This window comes from Sinocyclocheilus rhinocerous, unplaced genomic scaffold (assembly GCF_001515625.1).
Source record: "Sinocyclocheilus rhinocerous isolate Xijiao unplaced genomic scaffold, SAMN03320098_v1.1 scaffold1391, whole genome shotgun sequence".
Taxonomy (NCBI): Eukaryota; Metazoa; Chordata; class Actinopteri; order Cypriniformes; family Cyprinidae; genus Sinocyclocheilus; species Sinocyclocheilus rhinocerous.
Genome location: NW_015666957.1, coordinates 111,741 through 123,098, shown reverse-complemented (window position 1 = coordinate 123,098; position 11,358 = coordinate 111,741). Strand labels below are relative to the sequence as shown.

At 45.4% G+C, this 11,358-nt stretch overlaps 1 protein-coding gene across 1 annotated transcript in view; it reads left to right on the top strand.

Annotated features, from left to right (window-relative positions):
* The first annotated feature begins 1,253 nt into the window (after positions 1-1,253).
* The window catches only part of LOC107733240 (dipeptidase 1-like), a 16,570-nt gene continuing 6,465 nt past the window's right edge, over positions 1,254-11,358 (top strand). Inside the window, exons 1-6 of the mRNA XM_016544802.1 lie at positions 1,254-1,369; positions 2,343-2,469; positions 2,563-2,695; positions 3,091-3,241; positions 3,692-3,761; positions 4,392-4,572. Of these exons, the coding sequence (XP_016400288.1) occupies positions 1,254-1,369; positions 2,343-2,469; positions 2,563-2,695; positions 3,091-3,241; positions 3,692-3,761; positions 4,392-4,572 (778 nt within the window). The remainder of the gene's footprint in view (positions 1,370-2,342; positions 2,470-2,562; positions 2,696-3,090; positions 3,242-3,691; positions 3,762-4,391; positions 4,573-11,358) is intronic.

Below are 11,358 nucleotides of genomic sequence, written 5' to 3'. Positions count from 1 at the left end.
ATCACTTTTGAGGGTTCGTATTCTGGGTGGACTGGCCAATACCAGGCGTGAATTTTTGAGCGGGAGAAGTTTCCTTTGTCTCGCTTTATGGCCCATTTGCATGTTTTATGGCCGGTCTGGAATTGCTGCCGTTTTAACCCAAAATATAGTATAAATCGTATGATGCGTTTCACAATCACATACTGTACATCATTGTTTGAGGAATAAAGAGCAGATAATATTGATACCAACAAACAAACATTTAGAATAGATTAAACCAAAGATACATCCATACACCTGAATATCAGTGTTTAGGGCTTTAACTAATGCAAATAACGAGTGGTAACTCAGCTAATCTAATAGGGAAACGTACAAACAACACATGCAATATACCAGATATATTTGTAACTGCTCAATTATTGTCTAAATAGAGTAAAGGTCTTTACGTGTGTGTGTGTGTGTGGGGGTGTGTTATGTGAGCATGTTGTAGTTTGCTGGTCAGCCAGGCCCATTGGTGCCTGGCCCCGGGGGTCATTTACGTCTCTTTGGAATGTGTTTGAAACTCCAAATGAAGGCGCGAGTGGTGAAACTGTTTAGCATCTCCTTGATAGTGGGGGGAACCATTGGCCATTTAGCACCCATATAAGTGTAAAGTCTGTGACCAGGACTGTAATTTATATGCAAATGTCAAAAGCTAAAAGGGTCTCTTAAGCCATAAAACCCAAAAATCATGCATGATTCTACGCAGACGCTACAGTACATTATTGAGTGGCGAGTGTTAATTAAACCTATTCCTAAGGATTAAACTTGTTATATTACACTTCATTAATATGGTTAAATCTGAGTTCAACTAAAGTCTCTCCAGCCAAAGTAATACCTCTGAAGAAAATGGGCCAGAGAGTGCGCACAGCCCTCAGATGGACTTTAAACAACAAAATGAAAAACGCTCACTCACTGTACTTTTACATAATCACTTATTTCACCCTTATCTATCATTAAAAATAAAGACATGGCTTTTATGGAACATCTGTCCTGTTTATGGGACAGTTTTACAACCCAAATATATATATTAACTTACATTCAGCATCATTATGATGAGAACTCAATCCCTGACACTGGTCTTTTGGCCTTAGTGTATCTCTACACATCAAAAAGAGAAGACGATATACATCTGTGGATATAAGTAAGCTGAAAACAAGAAGAGCTGAGATAGGTAGAGTTATTTGAGGAGCAATTCATAATTAAAGATTACAGAGTAGGTAAACAGTGTGGTAATGGATTGGGTCAAGACTGTGTGTTTAGTGCTCTGGGCTTTCACATTTAACTCAGTAGCAGATGATTTAAAGGAGCAAGCCCTGAAACTGATGGCTGACACTCCACTTATAGATGGGTAAGTCAATCTATTTATCTAATGTAAAAAAAAAGGGACAAAAAGAAAGAAAGAAACATTGTGTAGCATCACAAATAATTACAAAGAAACAGCAAGTAATAGAGAAGTAAACATGACATTTTGAAGTAGAAAGACTGAAATAGTATTTTCTTGTGAAATGAACTCCAATAATGTCAACTTAGATCTATCTATCTATCTATCTATCTATCTGAAAGGAAAGGGAAAAAATAAAGAAAAACAAGTTTTGTAACATTTCTAAAAACAAGATATTCAACATATATTCCCTGAAAGCAAGTTAATCAATACCTTGTGGTAATTTTGCTGCTTAGGTAGCCTAAACACACACATATATATATATATATATGGAAAACAAGATCTCAAAGTAGAAATGTCACTATGAAATAAGCATGGAATATTGTAGTGTTTATTATAAATGTTTTATCTGTGCACATTATTTTTAAGTCATGTGCCCTCATAATCTTTCAAATAAAAGCATTGTTTTATATAAACAGCACTTTCAGAATCTGAAATAAGATTGGATTCCTTCTCATGTACGAAAATTAGTGCAGGTAAACGATATTTAATTTTACAAATGTTTTGCTGCAACAAATAGAGCTGCTACACTCCGAAAAAAAGGTACAAAAGCTGTCGTGCGGTGGGGCAGTATCTTTTCGAAAGGTACAAATAAGTAATATTAAGGTATTAATATGTACACTTTATGGTACTAATATGTACTTTTGAGGTGCTTATATGCATCCTTTTAGGGGTAAATAAGGTACAAATGTGTACCCTTTTAAAGGGTACTGCCCCAGTGACAGCTTACCTTTTTTCTGAAAGTGTATAAAGGAAGGAAGAAATAGTAATAGAAAGTGTAATTCACAGATGCTTGAATTTTCAAGGAAACTTTCAATGTTTGTTTCTCTTATTATCTATGATTCTATTTGAAAGTGATTTGAAATCTCTTATAAAACAGGCACAATGACCTTCCCTGGCAGATGAGGAGCTTGTTTAATAATCAGCTCAACACGGTGGACTTGTACAAACTAAACTCCACACATACCAACATCCCCAAAATCAAAGAAGGGCACCTCTCAGCACAGGTACAAACACAAACAGGCCTACACACAACACATAGGAACATTCACCATAATGGGCAAACTGAATGTGTGGTAATATTTGTTTTTCTGTTGCAGTTCTGGGCAGCGTATGTACCATGTGATACCCAGTACAAAGACGCAGTCAGACAGACCTTGGAGCAGATTGATGTAATCCACAGGATGTGTCATAAATACCCAGAGGTCTTCAAATTTGCTGCTAGCAGTCAAGGTAAGACAGTGAGGCAGCAGTAATTACTGTACAAATCCTTGCAATAACTCAAAGGAATCAAATAGACGTCAGTATTGAATACAATGACACGTTTGCAGTATACACAAGCACACCATTTTTGCTTCAACATGAATGATACTTCAAATTATGCAGCTTGTTACAGTTAGAGAGATAAACTGATAAAACAGATGGAAAAATCCATATTCTTATATAAAGAAGGTTAGAAGTGACCTACTGTATCAACAACCACAAACACCGTAACAACCACCCATCAACACCATATTCCTAAAACACCTTGGAATTATTGTTGTAGTGATAAAGTAAAAAAAAAATCTATGTGTATTTATAATTGTTTATAGTTTTTTATATAAACTAAAACTAAAATGTTTTTGCAGATATATTGGATGCCTTTGAACAGAATAAGACAGCAAGTCTGATTGGGGTAGAAGGTGGACATTCAATTGACAGTAGTTTGGGTACTCTGCGCACCATGTACCAGCTGGGCGTCCGATACCTCACTATCACACATAGTTGCAACACACCATGGTGAGTCGGGAGAGTAATTATACTTCATAGCACAGATGACAGCAGAAATGCATTTATGTCAAAGTACAGAGTACATACAGACTGATCCAGCAAGGTGAGGAAATAAGTTTGAATGATGGTTTCATTAGTTTGGAATGAAGTAAACATAAACCTGCCAGGAAACTGTGCCAGAGGTGTTTTATTAAATAACTTTTTTTGTAACACACCCACATAACACGGGCAACAGTAGTGTGTGAAAATCAAGGAAAATTCCTGGTTTAACTTTTACTTGCAGCTATACCACAGAATTCATATTTTGCATTTAAGGTGTGGCTGAAATAAAAGCTACATCAGGTTTCCAAAGAAATGGCCACATAAGTGCCTGTGCCCATCTGATTAGAGAAGGGGTTTCAATTTCAGCTAAAAACTCTATTGTTTCCTTTACCATGTTTTGGTCTCACTTCCTTCTAGGGCAGACAACTGGCTGGTGGACACAGGATCTGAGCCTGAAGCGCATGGTGGTTTGTCTGATTTTGGCAAGGTTAGACACAGAGATGCTTTATTGTCAGATTTGTACAATTAAAAAATAAATAATCAAATACAAATATTCTTTGGACCAATTAAAAAATACTGTAATTTGTTACAGTCAAATTTGTTCGTTTGGCTCAAATAATATTTATTATTTGGTTAAAAATTAATGGTTCAAAACAATTTTTATTTTCCCAAAGATAAAAACATTCATGCAAAGTTAAATGATTAATTATTATAAAGACTATATACCATATACCAAAGACTACATACCATATACAATACTTTGGATATAAGCCAAAATGTTACTTAATGTAAGTCAACAAATTTAGACAAAATTGTGTATTTTTTTTTTTTTTTTTTCCTAAGGTGAGTGTTATAATAATGCACTTAATCTGTTATGAACTTACAGACAAGGCTAGACCTTTTTTCTTAAACTAAATATAGAATAAAAACATATTTCACTATGGCACATTATTTACCGGACAGTTATTTAACATAAAGCATTTCGTGAACTCTAAAATGTTATTAACTGTTGACATGGTGGTGGTTAATGTAGGCCACCCTGACTTGCTGTCGTCTTTTAGAGAAAGCTTTACTCCTTATTGCTTTCTGTAGTGACCCATTTAATTTGTCCTTTCAGCAAGTGATCCGGGAAATGAACCGCATTGGAATGCTGATTGATCTGTCTCATGTGTCTGAGAAGGTCATGAATCAGGTGCTGGACATCTCTGAAGCTCCTGTTATCTTCAGCCACTCTTCTGCCTACAGCATCTGTAATCACAAGAGAAATGTTCCTGATGATGTTCTTATGAGAGTGATAAGTGTACCATCAATTTACAACCTCAAAATGTTACATTACAGAATTTATTGCACAAAAGGATAGACCATGACACACTTACACTTCCATATTCATAAAAAGTATTACTTATTTAGCGATATAAAGAGATGTTATAAAAGATAAATCAGATGCTTTCATTAAGCAAAATCACATGGATAATCACGGCTTCAGCCATGGCACAAGTCAACAGGTAATCATTGCCATTCTGATATTCAGGTAGGGTGGTTTCACTACAATGGTTCAGGCTGCAGGATTGTCGAATGACTATAGAAAAGTTATCAACTTGACTGTACATTCCTTGTCGATTACCCCCCAATGCTGCTTATACCAATAATGTAAATAAGCACAGTTAGAATAGCTAAATATGTGGGAGATCATTGCTATGGTGTGACTATATTGTATTGAAATTCACTTCAATTCACTTCAATCAAAACTAGGTACCACATAATTTATAACTGAAATGGTAGTCCAGTAAGAGTATGTTTATGGTTACACTTGAATTAAGTAACATGAATAAATGAAGGAAATGTTAAAACATATACCGTTATTTGTACACTGTAATGTTGTAGGAAAAGTGGAGGCGTGGATCTAAGGCCCTGTTTACACTAGTGTGTTTTCGTTTCAAAACGGCATTTTAAAATGAAAACGATTCTCGTCTACACTGGTGTAAAAGTGTAAACAGTAAGTTGGTTGCTAGTCACTGGCAAGTACAACATGATAGCGAGGAAAAGCAAGGACGTCTTGCCGATAGCTCTAAGCACAGCTTGCCTCTTGCCTAGGCAGCTGCTGTATTATAAAACACTGAATTTAGCTGCACAATGGCTACTAAAAATGACAACGAAGCCAGTAAACATGACAACATGACAATAAAAATGACAACGACCAGAAGGAAAAATACACTGGATCATGTGTATTCCAAAATTAAGAATGCCTACAAGGCCGCACCCCTCCCCACCTGCTTCTTCTCCCAGCATACACCCCACTGAGGAGGAAAACAAAACCGGTCACAAAGATCATAAAAACTTGGCCTGAAGAATCTCTCTCTCAGCTGCAGGACTGCTTTGAACGAACAGACTGGGAGGTATTTGAACATCAGGCCCTGGAACAATACACAGAATCTGTTTTGTTCTACATTAAAAATTGAGGACCACCTCGCAGACAAAAATCCAAGAAGAGTGTGGCAGGGTATTCAGAGCAATACCAATTATAAGAACAAATACCACAGCACTGTTAACGCTGATGCTTCACTGGCTGAGGAACTTAACCATTTATTTGCCCGCTTTGAAGTTAAGCAACCCACAACAACTTCAGCACCATCACCAACCTCTGGCACCTGCCATCTCACCCTACAGGAATATGAGGTGAGACGAGTACTCAAAACTGTAAACACAAGGAAGGCTGCTGGTCCGGATGGAGTAGCTGGCAAAGTACTCAAAGCCTGTGCCAACCAGCTTGCTGGAGTCTTTACAAAGATCTTCAACCTTTCACTGACATCGGCCATCATACCACCCTGCTTAAAATCAGCCACCATCATCCCTGTTCCTAAAAAAGCAGTCACCAGCAGCTTAAATGATTACAGACCAGTTGCACTCCAAAGAACAATCAACACAGGCCAAAAAATCACTGGCTGCTCACTACCCTCCCTGGAAAGCATTGCTCGCTCCCATTATCTCTCATCTTTCATAAACATCATCAAGGACACATCCCATCCAGGACACCACTTGTTTAATCTTCTGCCCTCAGGCAGGCGTTACAAATCCTTAAGAGCAAAAACCCCTCACTTACAGAACAGTTTCTTCCCAATTGCTATCAGGACTTTAAACTCATAAATGCACTAATGTTAAAATACTATTCCAACCACGTTATTCTTTTAACTACAGTCACTTATTTCATTCAAATCTCTTCTGTCTATACTGCTGCTATATAACATGCAATATACAATATTGTACAATACGCATTATGTCAATCTGCAATACCACTGTCTGAACACTTTATTTATCAGAACTTCAAACAATGCACTAAATAGTATGTCAGGGTGATATACCATATCTGGTTACTAAATGTGAACACTATATCTGCAGTAAAGGTGCAATAATATATGTGCAATAATATACACTATATGTCAATGTGCAATACTATCTCTAGTCACTAAATCCCCACAGTTCCCTATCTGTCGGTCACTACGAGTTATGTCGAACGACATATGGGGTCTCACTTGGGAGGCCAATCATCTCTGAGTTTAAGAGAAAACGCCAATGAAAATTGGCTAGTTGGCGACAGGTGCATCCACTCTTCAGATATTTGCTTCGGAGCCGAGTAGTTGATGTTATATATTCACTACAAAGCCATTCATCTTTGTGTTCGGAGGGCTGTTCCTGGTTGGTGTTACGGCTCGTTACAGCGGTGTCTGTCATCAGCGATTCCCCTGGGCGCTTCAGCTAAAAGAGCAGTTTCCTCTAAAAGAGCAAATAACGGACGATTTGCGTCTTTTTCAAGATGCCGTTTCGTCCGTGTCCTTCTGGATGCGGTCGTTTCCTGTCCTCTGTCGATGGCCACGATCGCTGTCTTCAGTGTCTGGGCCTTTAGCACGCTGAAGTGGCGCTCGTGGATGAGTCATGCGTCTATTGTGGGCGTATGAACATGGCAGCGCTGTGATCGCATCTCTCGCTCCTCAAGGGGAGTGCAGCAGACCCCTCTGTCACTATCCATCCTGGTTTCTCTGCCGCGAGCAGAGGACTGCTGGCTAGTGCTCTGGGAGATCTGAGGGTGACTGTGAGAGCTTCTCCGCCGGGCCCCGCTCCACGGACCTGTCACTCCTCCTGCAGCGCCTGTTCTGTGCGGCCGCCGGATGATTCTGCTGGGTCGTTTCACGGCAGTCCCAGCGTGTCATTCGGTGTGCCGCCAGAGGATCAGATGTCGATTGCAGCATCGGGGGATGGGCTTTCGGCCTCTGAGGATGAAGATTCGGCGGGGCTGCCCCCCTCGGGTGTTGTCGCCACTGCCAAATCGGACCCAGAGTTGTCGGCCATGCTTGCCCGGGCAGCCGTGAGCATCGGGCTGGAGGTGAATACACCGCCCAGCCCTGAGCACTCGCGGCTGGATGATTGCTTTCTCGGCGCGGAGCGCGGCTCACAACCGCGTTCTGCTCCGGTTCCTTTCTTCCCGGAGGTGCTTGAAGAGGTGACGAAGTCGTGGACGGCCCCTTTCACGGCCAGAAGCCGGTCATCTCCCTCTTCCATTCCAAAGTCGAGGACTTTGCCCAGCAGTTCTCGGCAGTACAAAGCAGACTGAGGCCATTCAACACATCTTGACCTGACGTGATCCTCCAGCTGCCACCGTTCCGTCGCGAGCCGTATCTCAGCCTCCTCGTCGCTGTGGGCGCCCTCCTGCGTCCTCCACTCCGGCTCCGCCCCACGTTGAGACTACATCAAGGCCGGCGCATCAAGCCCCACACAGGAGAGCGACGCCGCCCGGCCGCTAAGTCCTCTAAGAAGACGATGAAGCGGCCCTGACACGGGCAACCCAGAGATGTGGGAGACTGCTCTTCAGGAGGTGGTGGAGACAGCGCCGCTCCTTCCCCCGGAGGAGGGCCGGGCGGAGAATCTTCAAGGCTCGTGGGTCGACAGTGGGCGATGCACTGCTTACTCACTCTCACCCACGACGCCCCCTATTGCCAGTGGCCGAGAGCTCATGGTTCGGAGCCACAACGCCTCTCCACGCGTCTCTGGTCAGTCCCTCCGGGGACACGGGGAGTTTTGCTGTGATGACTAAGAATGCAACGCCTTCTGGGCCACCCAGTTCAACTCCCCATCGCTGCACCACTGCTGGTACGTCGACTGTCCCTTTGGTGCCACTTGTATGGAGTTTGGGGGCGTGTCTTGCGCTGCCCAACCCATCCCGTTGGCTCATTCGGACGGTTCGACTCGGCTACGCGATTTAGTTCGCAGGACGACCTCCCAAGTTCAATGGCGTTCTCGAAACTTCGGTGGCAGTCCAAGACGACTCTGTCTTGTGCGAGGAGATTGCTGTCCTGTTGGCAAAGGATCCAATCGAGCCGGTCCCTCCAGCCGAGATGTGTGGAGACAGCGCCGCTCCTTCCCCCGGAGGAGGGCCGGGCGGAGAATCTTCAAGGCTCGTGGGTCGACAGTGGGCGATGCACTGCTTACTCACTCTCACCCACGACGCCCCCTATTGCCAGTGGCCGAGAGCTCATGGTTCGGAGCCACAACGCCTCTCCACGCGTCTCTGGTCAGTCCCTCCGGGGACACGGGGAGTTTTGCTGTGATGACTAAGAATGCAACGCCTTCTGGGCCACCCAGTTCAACTCCCCATCGCTGCACCACTGCTGGTACGTCGACTGTCCCTTTGGTGCCACTTGTATGGAGTTTGGGGGCGTGTCTTGCGCTGCCCAACCCATCCCGTTGGCTCATTCGGACGGTTCGACTCGGCTACGCGATTTAGTTCGCAGGACGACCTCCCAAGTTCAATGGCGTTCTCGAAACTTCGGTGGCAGTCCAAGACGACTCTGTCTTGTGCGAGGAGATTGCTGTCCTGTTGGCAAAGGATGCAATCGAGCCAGTCCCTCCAGCCGAGATGAGGAAGGGGTTTTACAGCCCTTACGTCATCGTACCCAAGAAAAGCGGTGGCCTTCGACCTATCTTGGATCTGCAAGTCTTGAATCGGGCCCTTCACAAGCTCCCGTTCAAGATGTTGACGCAGAAGCGTATTATCAAATGCGTTCAAACCCAGGATTGGTTTGCAGCGATCGACCTGAAGGATGCGTACTTTCATGTCTGGATCCTTCCTCGTCACAGACCGTTCCTGCGGTTTGCGTTCGAGGGTCGGGCATGGCAGTACAAGGTCCTCCCCTTCGGGCTCTCCCTGTCCCTCCGCGTCTTCACGAAAGTCGTGGAGGGCACCCTTGCCCCACTATGGGAAGTGGGCATCAGGATCCTCAACTATCTCGACGACTGGCTCATTATGGCCCGGTCGCGAGAGGAGTTGTGCGATCACAGGGACTTCGTGCTTCGGCACCTCAGTCAGTTGGGGCTTCAGGTCAACTGAAAGAAGACCAAGCTCTCCCTGTCCTTGGTCGGACCTTGCTTTTCTTCTAGAACAAGTGTCCCGGCATGTCGTAGTCACGACAGATGCCTTCAACACGGGCTGGGGCACTACGTGCAACGGGCAGGCAGCCTGCTTTGGCACATCAACTGCCTGGAGTTGTTGGCAGTGCATCTAGCCTTGTGGCAGTTTCAGCCACTGCTGCTGGACAAGCACATGTTGGTCCGCTCGGACAACACTGCGGCTGTTTCGTACATCAACCGACAGGGCAGTCTACGATCACGTCGCATGTCTCAACTCGCTCGCCATCGCCTCCTCTGGAGTCAGACGCGGCTTAAGTCGCTGCGTGCCGTCCACATTCCGGGGGAGCTCAATCGTGCAGCCGACGCACCTTCACGACAGCTCACTTTCCCCAGAGAATGGCTACTCCATCCCCAGACGGTCCAGCTGATCTGGAGTCGATTCGGGGAAGCTCAGGTGGGCCTGTTTGCTTCCCATGAGTCCTCCCACTGCCAGTTGTACAATTCCCTGACCCAGGCCCCCCTGGGCACGGACGCACTGGCACACAGCTGGCCTCGGGCTCTACGCAAGTATGCGTTTCCCCCAGGGAGCCTGCTCGCACAGACACTGTGCATGGTCAGGGAGGATGAGGAACAGGCCCTGTTGGTTGCGCCTTACTGGCCCACCCGGACCTGTTTTTTGGAACTAATGCTCCTTGTGACAGCCCCTTCCTGGCGCATCCCCCTGAGGAAGGACCTCCTTTCTCAGGGGCTGGGCACCATATGGCACTCGTGTCCAGTTCTCTGGAACCTCCATGCATGGCTTCTAGACGGGACGCGGCAGACCTAGTGACCTACCGCCAGCGGTGGTAGACACTATCACTCAGGCTAGAGCCCCCTCTACGAGGCAGGCCTATGCTCTGAAGTGGAGTCTGTTCATGAGTTGGTGTTCTTCTCACCGAGAAGATCCCCAGAGATGCTCGGTCAGAGTTGTGCTTTCTTTCCTGCAAGAAAGGTTGGAGCGTAGGCTGTCACCCTCCACCTTGAAAGTGTATGTTGCTGCAATCGCAGCACATCACTATGCAGTTGACGGCCGGTCCCTGGGAAGGCATGACCTGATCGTTAGGTTCCTGAGCGGTGCCAGAAGGTTGAATCCTCCTAGGACACCCCTGATACCCTCCTGGGATCTCTCTGTTGTCCTGGCTGGACTCCAGAGGGGTCCCTTTGAGCCGCTTGATTCAGTCAAGCTGAAGTTCCTGTCTCTTAAGACAGCGCTCCTGATTGCGCTCACTTCCATCAAGAGGGTCGGGGACCTCCAAGCATTTTCGGTAAGTGAAGAGTGCCTTGTGTTCGGGCCGACCTACTCTCACGTTGCATATACAGTACATGGACCACACCCAGAGCTTCAGAAGCTCTGAGCAGCTCCTTGTCTGTTTTGGAGGTCAGCAGAAAGGGAAGGCTGTCTCCAAGTAGAGGTTGGCCCACTGGATAGTGGATGCCATCACCTTGGCGTACTAATCCCAAGGTGAGCCGTGCCCCCTGGGGGTGAGAGCCCACTCAACTCAGAGTGTTGCCTCCTCCTGGGCGTTGGCGCACAGCGCCTCTCTGGCAGACATCTGTCGAGCTGCGGGCTGGGCGACACCTAACACCTTTAGGTTTAGGGATCAGGGGGTGGAGACGGGTAGGTTTAGGTATATGTAAGGTGGGAG